Source organism: Lonchura striata, chromosome 14 (genome assembly GCF_050655825.1).
Source record: "Lonchura striata isolate lonStrDom1 chromosome 14, ASM5065582v1, whole genome shotgun sequence".
NCBI classification, from domain to species: domain Eukaryota; kingdom Metazoa; phylum Chordata; class Aves; order Passeriformes; family Estrildidae; genus Lonchura; species Lonchura striata.
Genome location: NC_140716.1, coordinates 10,276,062 through 10,292,516, shown reverse-complemented (window position 1 = coordinate 10,292,516; position 16,455 = coordinate 10,276,062). Strand labels below are relative to the sequence as shown.

The 16,455-nt window shown below is 37.7% G+C and overlaps 2 protein-coding genes across 10 annotated transcripts in view; one reads left to right on the top strand and one right to left on the bottom strand.

The window, feature by feature from the left end:
• Positions 1 to 16,455, top strand: part of SNN (stannin) — a 44,477-nt gene that overhangs the window by 16,973 nt on the left and 11,049 nt on the right. For 6 of the 7 annotated variants that reach the window (XR_014958413.1, XR_014958411.1, XR_014958412.1 and 3 more), the window contains one exon: positions 1,460 to 4,133. Coding sequence is in view for 1 of the 7 variants with exons in the window: in XM_021538008.3 (XP_021393683.1) it covers positions 1,531 to 1,794 (264 nt within the window). In the remaining 6 variants the exon portion in view is untranslated. Of the gene's footprint in view, positions 1 to 1,459; positions 14,799 to 16,455 lie in introns of those variants that run through there. The other variant, XR_014958409.1, reaches the window with a different exon arrangement.
• Positions 4,071 to 16,455, bottom strand: part of TXNDC11 (thioredoxin domain containing 11) — a 28,309-nt gene continuing 15,924 nt past the window's right edge. For all 3 annotated transcript variants that reach the window (XM_031506182.3, XM_077786846.2, XM_021538007.3), the window contains 6 exons: positions 15,526 to 15,726; positions 12,316 to 13,099; positions 9,729 to 9,874; positions 8,933 to 9,042; positions 7,441 to 7,521; positions 4,071 to 4,790 (listed from right to left, as the gene is read on the bottom strand). In XM_031506182.3, the coding sequence (XP_031362042.2) occupies positions 4,163 to 4,790; positions 7,441 to 7,521; positions 8,933 to 9,042; positions 9,729 to 9,874; positions 12,316 to 13,099; positions 15,526 to 15,726 (1,950 nt within the window). In that variant the 3' untranslated portion in view covers positions 4,071 to 4,162. The remainder of the gene's footprint in view (positions 4,791 to 7,440; positions 7,522 to 8,932; positions 9,043 to 9,728; positions 9,875 to 12,315; positions 13,100 to 15,525; positions 15,727 to 16,455) is intronic.

The window sequence follows — 16,455 nt, the reverse complement described above, 5'->3', positions numbered from 1 at the left end:
GTCTGTTATTCCATGACACATTCAGGAACAAACTTATTCTCTGGCTTGAGCTGTCTTGGTAAGGATCCTGCACTGTAATTGCCTGGACTCATGTTGAAATGAAGGTGAGACACTTGATGCAGTTGAGTGACACTCACTGTAACCCAGTGGTCCTGGGTCAGGGTGGGTTAAGAGTGACTTCTTCTGAGGGGTTTTTGTATGAAGATGCTGTACTTGCAGCTGAGACCGCAGCAGTGATGGTGACAAGGGGCTTTTCCTGGGCAGGTGTATGTAACTCTCAACAGACTGGCAGCCAGAAGATACTCCTGTTAGCCCACTGTCAGCCAGTGGGTACAAGTCCAGAGAAAGGCACATGTGCACTTAGAGCTGGCCTTACAACCTCTAAGGACTGACCTTTTGTACCTGAAATGGCAGCACTGAGCCCTAACCTGATTTTTACAGTAGTACAGAGGTAGGAGATGTTCATGGGTAGGACTGGCTCTGGTCTCTACTATATAGTAGTCTTGCACGAGTTTGTGTTTTGTTGAAGAGCTAGTGTAGTAGGAAAGAAGCAAGTCATTCATTCATTACCTTTTAGGTCCTAAAAGTTGAAGGAAGGAAAGTGAAGCTATCACCTTTGTAAACAGTAACTTTGAAACTAAAGACAAGGCTCACAGGACTTTTTAAAATAGGGTTGTGAATTTGGAAGAAGTAGGAAAAGACATTACTTGTATTTTTTTCCTGCAAACTAAGGAAGTCTTGGAGCTCCTCCAGTTTTCTGCTGCTGCCCCTCTTCCATCTGCAGTCCTAACAGACTATGCTTCTCTTACCTTTTTAAAGCCACTAAGAGGAGGAGAAGCTTCCATTGTGCTTTGTTAGTCTTAAATACAGCTCTACCTGCTTTTCATAAAAATAGAAACAGATGTTTAATGTGCTCAATGAAAAATTAATTACCATGTATTCAGCCCTTGTAAGCAGACCAGTGTTATGGACAGACTTATAGTAAGGCATCAGCACTGCAATTACCTTCACAATTAGGTTACCAATCCTGGAATTGTTAGTATATAAGAAGGATGATTGTAAATTAGATTTTTAAAAAGGCCAGACACCCAAATGTACTGTTTCTGTAGGATTCCTTGAGGAAAACTAAAGGTAGCTGAATTGCTACCATGTCATGGATTTGAGATTTCACTTGTGATACAGCATTTGTATGAACAATCTTAAATCTCCCTGTGCTAAACTATAATTCCATAGAGCTTTCAGTCTTGTCTTGCACCTCCTAGTGAAAATTACCTCTTAGTAGGCTCCTATCTCAAGCATCTCAGGAGCCAAAAATGGTTCTGTGATTCTAAGACTGAGCAGCATAAAGCACTGGAGTACAAGAGGATCACATGCCCTTGTGGACAATACCAGCCATGCATATAATCTTGCTGAGTTCAGTAAATCTGCACAAATTCATTATTTATTTTTAACCCTGCAGGAGTTTGACGATGCATCAAGACTAATAGTGAGAACAGAAAAATCTCCTGAAGAAGAGGACAGCTATTTGCCATGTCTATCACAGATCACAGCCCCACCACTGGAGTGGTGACTGTCATCGTTATCCTGATTGCTATTGCAGCTCTGGGAGCCCTGATTCTGGGCTGCTGGTGCTACCTGCGGCTGCAGAAGCTCAGCCAGTGTGAGGATGAGGAAAGTATTGTGGGTGAGGGAGAAACCAAAGAGCCCTTTCTGCTGGTGCAGTACTCTGCTAAAGGACCCTGCGTGGAGAGGAAAGCAAAGCTAACTCCAAATGGCCCAGAAGTACACAGCTAACTCAGAGTGACATGTGTGGATAGGCTATACTCATGATGTGTAACCAGCAGAAGCATCTCAATACTGTGAAGAACCTGGTCATGTGCAAACTACTCATCAGAAAACACCTTGATGAGAATTAGATAAGCTTTGTTTGCAACTGCATGCACTGAGAAGTTGCATTTTGCATCAACTGTGTATCCTAATTCCTCTATGGCAGGAGCTGACTCACCTAGTGTAATGTCCATTGCCGGCAATGGGCACAGGTATATACTAGTGTGAAGAGACTACTACTGTTTTTTGTTACTTGAATGTTGAGCTGAGCCTATTTTGATGGAGCTACTACTGTAATGTGAACTACTTTACAACTGTGAACTGTAAATAGGCTGCCAGAAACTTCTTGCTTTGTGTTCTGTAGCATATGAAAATGTGATGTGTATATAATATACAGGGACTTCTGAACCACTACCATGGATGGGACTCCAGACCTTCAAAACCATATCTGCAGTTAAAGCTTGCTTCTGCTACTAGATTGAGTGTGCAGCCATTAAGTCAGAACTCCTCCTTTGAAGAGTTTATTGCACTGATGCAGAGTACTTCATTTGAAAAGAAGGGATAAGCCTTCACTAATATGCTGATGGAGGAAACAAAGGAGCAAGAAAGGAAAAGTTCCTTTAGCTGCAGCTATGTTGGTTAAGCTTTTGGCAGCTAGAACTGAGTTCTCTATGTAGCCACTGCAAGGAAACTGCTATTTTGATGGGTTCCAACCTGGGAACTTATGATGGATACTAAACCCTCAGGGAATGTCCAGATGGTTTCCAGGTGTTTGAAATGGCAGTAGAGCAGGCCTCTGTCTTCCGTAGGTCTGTGTGCTGAAACTGCGTAAGTGGTTACTTAGCAAAACTGGCTTAAGTGCAACTAGTATGAATTCTTCCTAGAACCCTGGTTTGTGTACTTAGGGTGTATGTTAACAGCCTGTTACAAAAAGGCATTTTGTAATACATACAGCCAGACAACTCTAGAATTCAGTTAATGTATCTTGTATATAACTTTTGATGGAACTGTACTACAACAGAAGTTTCAGCCTTTTCTACTGTTGATAGGGGCAATGGTTATTGCTGGTCAGTTTGTAGAAGTTCTTAGGTAGCAATGGCCAAGTCCTTCCAGATAACATGTATTTCCTACTCCGTCCTGGAGTTCAGCTATAGGAACTGTAGAAAGGTGTTAAATGGGAAGCTCTGGACTGCAAAGAATTGGGGGTAGGAGGAGGAAAAACACTGAGCAGCCAATGGCAGCTTCTGTATTCTAAAATTCTTTGTGTAGGCACACATGCTTAGAGGTCACTGGCCAGTTTTCTATTACTTTATAAATGGCCTCCTTTGCATACTGATGTTTTTAAACACTTAATTGCCTAGCCTTAATTCAGCTCCAGAGGAAGCATTAGACTTGCTTCTTGTACATATGGAATAACTTAAGGCCTAGCAAGCTTGCTTGAGAATTTTAACTATATGCAAGACAAGAATGGCCTAGACAAAAAGTTCTACACCAAGATGTTGAATTGCTTTCTTAGTATTACATTTGCCTTTTTAAAATTGAAAGCTGTAATTTGAAGCAAAAAATGCTGTCAGTAGTAAAAAGCACCTGCTGTTGCCTCTTGAGTACAACATAGGGGTACAGCTGATAATGTTCTTACCCTGACACATGCTTTTTAAAATATTGCTCTCAAGAGACTTGCATGTATAGTCAGACCTGTACACTTAAATAGCTGTATTTGAGACCTCTTAAAAGCAAAGAAAAAAAAGGATTAATTCAGTAAGATTTCCCCCAGTTTTCAGCAGAGAAGAGTTCACACATGCCTCTTCTGGTTTCCAAGGTCAGAATACCAGTATACAAAAGTGATACAAAGTGCTGAAGTTCGAGAACAGAACAGCTGTAGCAAGATGACTTTGTCCATTCAAGTTTACTGATTACACAGATGAAGTATGTATTTTAATTCAGCAGAGAGAATGCAGTGTAAAGGGCAAATATCAGAAATTATGGAAAAGTATAAATCAAAGGTCTGATTTCCCTTCTAGCAGCTGTAAGAGAAAGCCAGTGAAAACAACTGGTCCTTAGTCAGAGGTGCTGCACACTGCTGCCCCTACAAACCAGTATCTTTCATTTAAAAGGATAGGTGTTTGTAAGTTAGTGCAATAGTAAAGTGCAGAAAGTGTTTTCCATTCTCCTCTTAAGATGGGGGTATCTAATAAGTTGTTCAAGTATACAAAAATATTCAATTTGATTTTTCTTTTTCTAGATCATGTGGGGAAAGTCTTTATTTACAATGAATGTCAATAAAATTTGCATAAATGCCTACCCAATACTGCATCACTTGACTTTGTGTGTGCAATTATTCTGTCCTATTTCCACTACTGTGCTCTGTCTCTATGGTATCAATATTATCAATCCTTTTTTCCTCTAAAGGAGCAGTAGCTGTTGAAAGTGATATGTCATTATCTTCAGAAAGTGTTTCCTCAGATTGAAGGGGTTCTTCAATTTCATCTTTGCTCTGTAGCTTTCCTCCTCTTGATGCCACCAGAATTCTCAGTAAAGCATTTTCTTTAAGGAGGTTTTCTGATGCATCAGCTAATTCTTGAAGCTTTTCAGCCATTTCTAACAATTCTTGATTCTTCTGGTCATGTGTAGCCTGTAACTGCTCACTGTGGAGCTGCAGTGTCTTGTGCTGCTTTTCCAGTGTGTGTTTTTGCTGCTGTAGTCTCTGTTCCTCTCTCCTGGCTTCAGAAAGCTGTGCTTCAAGCTGGTCATGGGCATGATGAAGGGCACTGATTTCTGATCTTAACTTCTGAATTTCTCTCTCTAAGTGTGAGATGTGTCCTTGCTGTAGAACTGACTCTTTATATAGGCATTCTTTGGTACAGGGCTCTGACGAAGAAAGACTTGAGTGATGTAAAATAAATTTCAGGAGATTAGGAAGGTTAACTGAAAAGTCTTCAGGGAACTTCACACTTTGCTCCTTCCTAGAAGGACATAACAAGTTAATAGTAAAGTACTCTGGAAGGTCAAGCATAATTTTACCTAAGCACCTGCTGTTTAACTCCAACTTGATACCTTATTTTTTATCAAGTACAGTTAGTATCAGCAGCTAAGAGAAACCTAAACTCATGTAATAGAGATAGATTACACAGATTTTCTTTTGATGTTCACTTTTCCGTGTTCCAATCTGGGTGCTCTAAGCATCTCTGCATGGGACTGGTATTTGAAGAAAAAATTCTGTTAAATCGCAGAAAACAGATTTCGTTCTTAAAAAGTAAGTATTCATCATCATGAGTTATGAGCTTCATGTATATAGGGAAACATCACTGTATGATCAGAGTACAGTGCCATTAGTATTTGTAAACTGAAGGATGATGTTTAAATGTTCCTAAGTCTACATATATTATTAGAATTTAAGTCCAGATATATACAGCTACCCACTGGGAAATCACTATTTTGAACCTGTTTTCCTGGAAGCAGTAGCTTAGTGAGTGCCAGCACGTGAAAGCCATGGCAAGGGAGCAGTTTGCTTTTAAACAGTAAGTTACTTTAGTCAGAAGGCCCTTTTACTGCCAAAAAAAAACCCAAACAACCTCCTTACTTTCTCCTCTTACTGCTTTGTCTTTATGTAAGAGGTGATGAAGGAAGCAAACCAAACAAGATTTTTCTGTTGGTGTATTACCCCTGTAAAGCTGTGAATCCGCAGGTAAGCCTCCTTACTTTCTACAACAACATAAACTGTTACAACAAGGGAGGCCAAGGACAGCAAGTACCAAATTTCTTCCTCAAGACTATCAACCACTAAAAAACACCAGCTCCAGCTGTGACAAATGTTACAGTTACTGCCCTTTGTGAACCATGTGCACATATACCAGGCTAAACTGTCCTCTAAGGACTAGACTGGAACTGACTCTTGCTCTTTTCTTTCTGAACCAGTTCCATCTTCAGCCTTTCACTCAGCATGTTCCAGTATAACACAATTTCACTTCCTCAGGCAGCACAGCCACTTCCACCTCACCTTGTACAACTGGGAAGCCAGCTAATAGCTTAGCACTTTAGGTCTGCTCCAGCTTTGCCAGTCAGCAGCATATTCTCTCTTTCCTGAGGCAGCCATCAAAACAAGGAAGAAAAGCTTTGTTTGCTTCCACCTGGCTGTCAAATTCATGACTACAGTAATGGTAAGTAGCATACATTCAGATATGGTTAATTATACAAGTGAGAAAAGGAACAGAGAATAAGCCCAAACAAAAAAAATATTGCAAAGTAATAAACCAGATTGAAGTATAAAGCATAAAGCCTCCTGGTGCTCCTGTACAACACACACCATGGACAACTGTTGTGTGCCCTTGCATGTGACATTATGTGCTGAATTGGTTACAATGTGCATCTGGAACAGGGAGTTCCTTTGTTACCAACTACACATCCCTCAAAAATACCTTCTGTAAAATCCAACTCATAAACGTGGGATATAAAAACATTTCATTTCATTTACTGAAAACTACTTACTGTACATCAGGTAGAAGACAGAAACCATACTTTATCAATAATTCAAGAACTTCAGTAAGATGAGGCTCCTGCTCATCAAGATTAAGCTATTTCTGGCAGAATGAACACCATGAGTTTTCCTCCCCTGCAGATTCCTGGTGATGGACCAAGTTACTCTTGTAATTACCATCACCAGTTGTTCAGCTGACTATCAGCTCTCATCCCAGATTAATGAATCATGACATAATTTAGGCAAAAAATAGTCTACGCTAAATCAAAACTGACTCACTATATTATGGTAATGTTTTATTACATCATCATCCATTTTTATTGATCAAAACCACAGCATGTATCAAAGAAGCTAAAAGGCTATTTAGAACAAATAGAACAAAATATTAACAGCATGTGGTGGAAAGAAATTGAGAAGAGTTAATCTGCAAAAATTGTCTCATAAGGCAAATGGATAAGAAGCTGCATAAAAAGCCTTAATATGAGGCACCTTTATATCCAAAATTAATATACTCTAGTAGTCCTACAGGTACTACAAATACTATCAGATCCTAATTTTCTTGATTACCTACAAGCACCAAAATATAAAAAACACTGAAGAGGAAAAGCAGGAGTAAAAGCAATGACTAAAGGTAAGGTACCTTTATAAAGCCAGTTGGAACATTATGAAAATAATAAAACTACTCAGTCTGTCCCTCCAGGGACTGTCTAGAGAATTACAGAGACTGAGACAAAATGAGTACTTACAAAAAGAAACAGGGAGCCAATCAGTTGGAAGCTTGGGTGGCTCAGAACTGATATAAACAAAACTCTTTCTGTACTGGATTAAAACATGAATGGCAAAACTTAAGGCATAGGTTTAGAGATTTTGTGGTAGGTAACTGCCCAGTACCAGCAGACTGAATTCCCATTTGCTGATGGTTAAGAGCCCTTGAGGGAGAAGAGTGGAAATCTGTGAGTGTTGCTTGGGTTATTCCGTTGTTTTGCTGGTGGTTTTTCATTAGAATATGTATGTGGTAAGAATGCGTATACGGAAATGAATTACTCTTTGGCTTTTTTCTCTACTAAGACACTTAAACAGATAATTACTGCAGCTCAGTAAAACAAGTTAAAAAACCACAGGGACAAGAATTACATTACCTCTGATGAGGGAAAAATAAAATGGTTGGGAGACGGTCTGTCATAAATTCCCAGGGAAGGTCATTTCGAGTCACATCAATTCTGTGAGGAAAAGACACACTGATGAAGAGAACAGGCAGATGAACAATCTGCATTTTCTTGTAAAATGCCATTTCAGGGACTGGGAAGAAGGAAATTAAGTATCTGTGAAAGTAAGTCTCAAAGTGTTCTGCCAGAAATACATTGCACATATGAGTCAGCAGAATTAATTACCAATATTCAAGATGATGACTCAGTTTAACAAATATCTGTGTGGTTTTTTCTCTAGAATAGTATGTTCAATACTGCAACTGCTCTCAGCCAGCAATTCAACCCCAGTTGCTCACTGTGTACACACAGTGCACACATTGTGTACACATCTTCCTTCTGAGATAGACACACCAAACATGAGACAAGTTATTTTTAGTTATTCATTTGCTTCTCAAGTACATCTCTTAATATTGTCCCTTCAAGTAGTGTTGGGTGTAAGTTATTTTGCTTCTTCCAAGGACAAGCACATGCTTAAAGGCACTTTTTTCCCTAAAGCTATGAGTAGAAAGGAACACTTGGTTCAACTGTTTGTTACTGTTTTTTTCTGCATTTTAGGGCTTCTTTTCACAAACCAATTTCTTATTAATTACAAATTATTACAGAACAAAACAGACAATCACATCAGTAATACTGCTGTGAAAATAATGGAGCGAAGGAGAGAACTTCAAAGTCAGGGAAAAGAATGGGTGTAGCCTTGGGAATAGCATCACATCTGTGGCAATAAAGCCACAATTACAAACAGGGGATGAAAATCCAGATTTTTGATTGATTTATTTTTTCTCTACATCTCATGCTGTCTTCTGGAATAAATTCAGTCAGAATCAAATAAAGATGCAGATGTTTTAAGTATTTATGCATTATTATAACATACATGAACAAGAATATTTCAGCTGCACTGAAAACATTAATAACCCTGGAAACACCAAAGAAAACAATGGGGTTTTTACATATAAAATGTATTTACCATATATATTAAAAATATACATTACATACATGCATATATAGATGTATTTCTGTAAACTGGTTTGGCTGGGGTAGAGTTCATTATCATAGGATGTAGGTTGCTATTTTAGATTTGTGATGCAAATGGTGTTGCTAACAAATATATATATACAAACAAATAGAATATTACTATTTGCTACAAATCATCACGAAGTTATGGATTCCTGAAATTTGAAAGTTTCAAGGTTAATTGCACAGTTTAAAAATAAATTTTAATGAAAGTGGATAACTACAGTATTGAGATTGAAAACCACCAAATATATACAAAGGAAAACAAAACAATGCATTCAAAGAGAAATTAAGCAGATGACATTCACATCTATATTGCACAGTTGTAGAGAGAAAAAAGTATTTATTTTCTAGGCTAATAACCTCAATCATCTTACATTATTCTGGAAAGATGAAATGAGAATCTTTTTACCTTGCCACAGTGTAACTGTCAGGAGGCAAAAGCCGAGCAAGTTGAATAAAGATGTGATTAAGAGAAGCACAGAATCCACACCACTGTGCATAATACAGCAGCAAGACATTCTGGAAAATGAAATGGAGAAGAGTCTGATTATCTATTGGAGATAATCTGCAAAAAGAAGGACTAGTTTTCACACCATCTACCATGGGAACTCTTGAAATGTGAAAGCAATTTTTTTCCTAATATGAATGAACTTTATTGTAAGTTACTCATTCACTGCTGTTCTCTGACTACTGAGTTAACACATAAAATTTATTGGGGAATTAATTCTCTTTCCATAAAGTAAAAATGAAAAGATTATTTAGTTTGGGATCATTCCCTTTAAGTGATAATGAACCAAACTTTACTACTAAACTTTACTACACAAGATTCTTTTGCAATCTTAAACTGATTGCACTGACTATACACTTCATACGGGGGGAAAAAATGATGTCCAGACTTCTGCTTTCTTCCTCCAACTGGTAAAGCAGGGCTTGGGGCTGCTGGAAACCAACTGGAGATGCAGAGATTCACTGCAGACTTGAATGACAATGCATTTTCCTTACTATTACATATTTTACAAAATCAAGGCAATTTAACTGTACTCAGGATGACATCTGTTTTCATGGCATGCAATTGGAAAGCTTTTGAATTCTTACAAAACACCATATTTTATGTTACAAGTAAGAGAAACATATCAATTTTAAACACCCCCTCTTTAAAATCTGTGCCATGACCTGCGAGAAAGCTGCTGAGTGAGAGGCATTACCTTGGCACTCAGGAACACGGTCTGGTGAAAGGTGTTCGTGGTCACTTCAGTGACCACATGCTCTTCATCAAAATGGACTGAGGAGTCATCAACCAGGTGCCTTTTCAAGGGACTGTAGAGAAGGCTGAAATTTTTAATGAAGTTCTCTGAAATGAAATGGATACATACCAAAGTTATTACGGTTTTGCAGAGGTGATTCTGGCACTTTTTGCTTTAGAAGTCAGAAGAACTTACAGAGAAAATACAGACTGAGATCTGATTTCATGTCATTAATTTCTGACAGTTTGGTATAAACTCTTGAGTAACCACAACTGATGTGAAAACAGAATAAAGCTTCATTGTTAGTTTTTTACTTTGCTCATTACAGTCTTTTCAGATGCCACACCAGACTTTAATCTTGTGTCAATGTGCCATAATAATATTATATTCTCCTAATCACATACCTGCTAATTCATAAATAGTAACCTCTCAATTTTTTAACTTCTACATATATTAAAAGGCTCCACTTATTTCCACTTTTCTTTGAATTTTTCCTACCATTTTAAATTATTTTCTCTGCAATTCTTTTCTTTTGACCTTTTAAATATATGCTAGTCCCATGCCAGTATCACCAATCCTTCTTTGTCTATCAGTGACCACCTTCGTCTTTGTTCTACTTTCTCCTTAATCTTAAAATATTTAGCAAGTAGCTGGCCAGTGATAAAAATTTAAAATAAGCTCCAAAGCCCTCAACTACCTTCAGCTACACTACTCTGAGCCTGAACTACATTCTCTAAATTGCTGCAAGGTATCAGCAATATTTTTCTTTTCAACTTGGATAGAAAAATATTATTCTGTGCATTAAAAAAACAAGTCTACAAAATAATCAGGAAAAAAGGTAAAATATGAAAAACAATAAAAATAATTGTTTGATCAAATAGGAACAACTTTGTGCTTGCATTTCCAGCATAAAAACGAGGTCCAAGTAAAACTGGCACTTTTGTGCATATATAAAAAATACAAGATCATCGATTTATCTCTGAAATGTGAACAGCAGTACATTTAGTTCCTCATTAGTAATAGTAATAGTAATTCAGCATTTAATTCCCACACCAGGCCAAAAGACACTTGTTTTCTTTTCAGATCTCCAGATTTGGAATATCTATGCAGGATAAAACAGTAACTGAAAGGAAGGGGTTAATTAAAATAAAATTTCTAGAAGCCATCTGTAAAGACTGAGATCTGACAAGGGTATTAAGCACCAGTCTGTTTTGATATTATGAAATATTAAGTTGAAATATTAAGGAATTAAACCAGAATTAAAATAAAGCACAAAACCCAATCATAAATCAAAGACTCCCTAATAAAATATGTAGAAGCAAAAGTTTTGTGGATGTTCAAATGATTGAACAGAAATGTACTGAATCCTACTCTGCAGAGAAACCCTCGTCATTCTCAGGAAATCCTGTGACCTAAAAAATGTTTGAGACAGAAAGTACTGGGAGCACAAAGGGGAAGGAAATTTCTATGTCCTCATTCTGATCTTAATATTTCCTAAGTATCCTTTTATGGTCACTGAGGTTTGTGTTTGTTTTTCCAGTGTCTTTTCCTGAGGGTTGGGATAGAGACAGGATACAGGGCTGCATGTGATCCTTAGTAAGAACATGGCTATTTATTCATGTTGTGCATCTTTTTGTACTTACATTTATGGCAAAAAGGAAATGTAATTGGTGCTGTAAGACTTATAGTGATGTATGTTCTTGAGCAATTTATTTTAATAGCTGAATTTTCTTCCATGTTTTCTTACAAAGCTAACATTAGGAAACCCAGTATTTTCTGAAGGCAGACTCAGTTTTGCACATCAGCATGACAGGCAAACGCACAAAATTAGGAATATTTTGTCTTATTCACAAACTTGCAAATAAATCAGAACTGCAATCCTTGAGTTGTTTTCTCAGGGTTTTTTTGGTTTGTTTTGTTTGTTTTTCTGGGTTTTTTTTTTCTTCCTCCTCCAATTCAGACAGGAAATAACAATAATTGGCAGATTTGGCCACAGCCACTTCATAGCTCTACCTTATTACCTTGAAAACAGACAAACTTTTCAGAATGAATTTAAAGCAATTTAAGTTGGTTTCAGAGGACAGGGAGGTCTCTGCTGCTAAGTGGTCAGTATCTCCCAAAATTCTGTGATATTTTAGAACACAGAACAACTGAGCAAACTCCAACACTGCCATTAATATACAAGCATCTTCTGTAATTGGGTATTTTAGATAAACAGAAATATTATTGCACACACAAGTTAATTTAGATTTTAGCAATTCCACCAATGCTTCAGGCAGTCAAGAATCACACATTTTAAGGTTAAATTCTTATAAAGCAAATTACTTATGGTATAAGGAACTTAGCTCTTACATCACCTAGAATAAGATTCTGTTCTAGCCAACAGAATAATTCATAAATGCTTGGTTAACTACTAAATAGAATAGAATAACAATTCATAATGTTAACTTCACAAAGTAGTCTTACTTTTCAAAATGGCATTAAAGTTTTCCATTCCTGCTGGGAAACAATTTTCTGAATACAAGCATTTGTATAATGAATACTGTACCCAGGGTAGGTCCAACAAGTGACTGATTCTGGTCCAGGACATAGTGCACTTCCTCTTTCAGGTCAACAATGGCAGCAAATTCCTTAAGATGAGCAGATCTTGATGCTCCTAGTCTCTCTGCATATATCCAAAAAAGATTTGAATCCAGTAGATAGAGATTCAAGGTTTTGTTGGTCCTGCAGCTCAGACCGGTAATGTTCGTGCTACTAATATTAAGGTCAGGAATAAAACAATTCCTATCCTCAATGTGAGGAACAGAAAATTGAGTGTTATCTTTCTTCCCATGGGAAGAAAATGCTACTTTGGGGGTCTGAAAGATGGTCTTCTCAGAACTAATGAAACTTAAAAAATGCCTGTTTACTGTCCTGCAACATGCAGTGTAATAACTAAAGGGACTATAGAAACTTAAGAAATTGCTGCATTCTATGGTATTTGATATTACTTGAAAAAAGGTATGTTCCTGGAGGTAGAAAGAGTCCAAAGCTGCTTCTATCTCTAAAAAGTTACAGTGTGGCACATGGACTTTATTTGGTTTGACACCAAGAGTCTGGTTAACACAGAGCTCACAGACGTTGTGAGTTCTGGAGATGGAGTGCCACTGTGGAAGCACCACCGTGTTACAGCACGGGTACTTGGCTATGGGGAACGTTTCGGAGAACTTCAGGTGTGCATCTGTTACAGAGGAATCAAAAGCTGGTGAATCAGAGTCTCCTACGTGCTGAAGATCTGCCTCAGCTGCCTGGCTTTTATTACACTTGTGGTATTCCAAGGCCACTTTGGTAATCTATGAGGGAGAATAAAAAAGAGAGAAAAAAAAAAATCAAGACTAACTGTACATAGTTCACCCAAATGAAGTTATCTGTTGCAGGTTTAACAACATTATATGCAGTCAGAGATGGAATTTCAGAAACACAAAGCTGAGTAATCTTTGTTCTTTCAAAAAATTACAGGGGGCTCTGACTTGACAACAAAGTTAAATTTTCAGGTATTTCAGCACATAAACATTGAATACATAGAAAAACAAAGTCACTTTAAAATATTATTCAGTCCACCACACTGATTGTAAGGTCCTCTAAGCAACATCTTTACTTCACTGCAATAAAACTACATATTATGGCTAAACCTCACTACACAAAGCATTACTAAGTAAGGGTTCCTGAATTTCCCTCATTTTCCAACAAGAGGAGAAAATACATGAAAGCATTCCCATATGAAAAGGGAATAGAGATTTTTTCTGGCATAGGTAGTGCACAGATTTTGTAATAATAACTAAGAGTGTTGAAGCAAAGTTTGTATTCTCCCAACCATGGGCATATAGTTGTAATACTCCAAGTGTACTCTGCACATTGTAACTTACTGGGAGAAGAAAGAAAACAGGAAAAAAAACCAACCTGTCCCTCCATGCAAACATTTCTATGCTACATCACCAGTTTGCTTTTCATAACAAAGGGCAAACAAGCAGAGAAAAAGGGACAAGTATGGACCATATAAGGAATTCCCCTTCTGGGAGACAAGTAACAGAACATGGCAAGAAAGAAAAATGAGAGAGGAAGTTTCCTATAATTCTTATTAGCACACTAAACAAAATACAGAGCACACACACACTGCTTGAAGAAGAACACTTTGACAGAAACCATTAAAATTATCAAAGGGATGTTGAAATGTCACATCCAGGAGGACTGTTGTGTCACAGGACCCTCAGTATTAACATGCGGTCTACACCAACACTTTGTTACAGTCTTCTAGAATCTGAAAAGGCTTAACTGAATACTTGAAAAAAAACTTGGCCCCTCACACTGTAACCTAGGCTGGGGATTTGGACTACCTAGAGAAACTTGAGAAGAGATTATGAACAGAAAACAGAAAACCAGATGTGCAGTAAGAAATCTCATTTCAGTGAGCTGTGATCAGAAAACAAATTCTGCTGTGAGATCTTTCAACATTCAACCTGAGGGCCTTGTTCTCTGCAACTGCCTGTAAGTCAAGTGGTTTCACTGCTTGACGAAACCCACAGGCTGGCTGCGTAAACAGCTCTTCCCATGGTAAACAAGTTGCATAATATCCCCCTGCCAAAGTGAAGCTATACAAGGACAATGGGACTATTTTCTATCTCATTTCACATTTTGATAAACACTGTTTTTAGTAGAATGAAATTTGAAATGGAACATCCACCTTATGCTGCACTGATTTGATAGAAATAAGTGGTACCTGTTGCTAGAATGTTTCATCTGTGACAAGCACCACTGAATAAAGCCTGCCAAACAAAGACAGGTTACTAACAAGAGTAATGGCAGTTCTTTTCCAGGCATAGTCTTCCTCAACCCTATTTCACACCAGTCTAGTGTACCTTTTATTGTGTCTATTTAGTTTGGCTAAATATTGTATAATAAGTTAGTTTCATTTTTTTTCCTTATTGTTTCAGACACTGTAATATTAATTAGGCCTCCTTGTGGAAACTACACATTCCAGGACACAGATGCCATGTAAGTAAGTCAGCACTGTCACAAAAACTCAGCCCTGCTTTTGGTCTTTCCCAGATGCTTGTCTCTTCCACACTGCTTAAAGCTACATGAGCACACTGGGATGAGCAGCTTTGTGTTATACCAAATGGGATGATGGGTTCCAACTGAAAAATAGCCCAGGGACAAAAAACTAGTTTTCAGCTGAGCTAGTTTCCCTATCTCATTTCCGCACAGCTCCACAAACTCCTGTCCTAGGCAGTTCAGAGGAAGAGAAAATTGGAAGGTGACTAAGGAACACACAGGACATAAAAATCACATTGGCTCTGAGTAGTTTGATTGGGCTGTATTTCAAATAACACTGTCTGATTTCACAAAAGATCTATTCTTCATTGCACAAATACCTCTGGAAGGACACAAGAGGAGAAATAGAATGGGGTGGACAAAACACACACGTCTTCAGTTCTAGCTGGGAAAGATCTGCATCTCTAACACTGCACTCACCACAAAAAGTAGGAGGTCAAGGAAGAGTTAGATGCTGGTTCTGAACAGCTGTTGAGTGAGACAAAGGCACGCTGTATGAGATGCAAGCCAGTGTAAGGGAAATGTGATAATACAGCTTGAAAAAGTGGTTTTAAACAAAACCAGATACTTGGAACAGTGAGGTATCTGTCACAATTAAGCTCAGATCCCTGACCACAGCTCTCATATTTTAGTATTTTTGAAGTAAAAAAAAAAATATTTCACTTACTTCATCTAAAAGAGGATGAATTTCTGCTAGGGGATTATAAGGTATAAATATGAGAAGTGCTGGTCCTTTCTTCAGCTCATTGTTTAGAAGAAGGCTTTTCCCACCATGTGGTCTCAGCCAGCGTATGAGCATCTCCCGATTTTCCAGAGCCCACTTGCAGATGTTCTCAGCAGTGAAGTTCATTATGTCTTTTGGATAGACCTTGGAGGGGGAAACAAAAGTTTTGTCCTCACTTGATTTAGTTACAAATGAAGTTCTTCAGTATGGCATGCATTGTTACTCTAGTGACTAGAACTTTCTAAATTCACAGAACCACAAGACTGGAAGAGACTTTCAAGATCATTGAGTCCAACCCATGCCCCAACACCTCAACCAAACCATGGCACCAAGTGCCACATACAGTCTTTTTTAAACATATCCAGGGATGGTGGCTCCACCACCTCCCTGGGCAATAAGTGTAATAAGCATCAGCAAACTTCAGCATTTTTGGGAAAGCTTTCCAAATGCTCATCAGATTACAGTAATAGCCACAAGCAAAAAGGATTCTACCAGGGAAGCTCCTCTTTCTTTTACTACATCTTTATAATGCTGACTTTTCTCAATAGAATTTTCTTCGTAAGTGAAAGAGCTTCAAGCTAGTTATCATCATATATTTTAATTTATGTAAAGTTAGAACATTCCTCCCACTATTCAGTCACCATATTAACTCATTTTAAATTAGCCTTTTAAGAGTCAAACATCAAGGCTGCATTTAAAACTGGTATTTTTCATTCCTGAAAGCAAAGGAAAGAAATACAAAATAAAAGGTTCTAGGATCAGTTTTAATATATTCAGGCAAGTTTATCTTATATCATTAGCACAAAAAAAAGTTATTTTTATGTATTTTACATCATTTCACCCAAAATATCCCTGTTTTCCCTAGTCTCAATT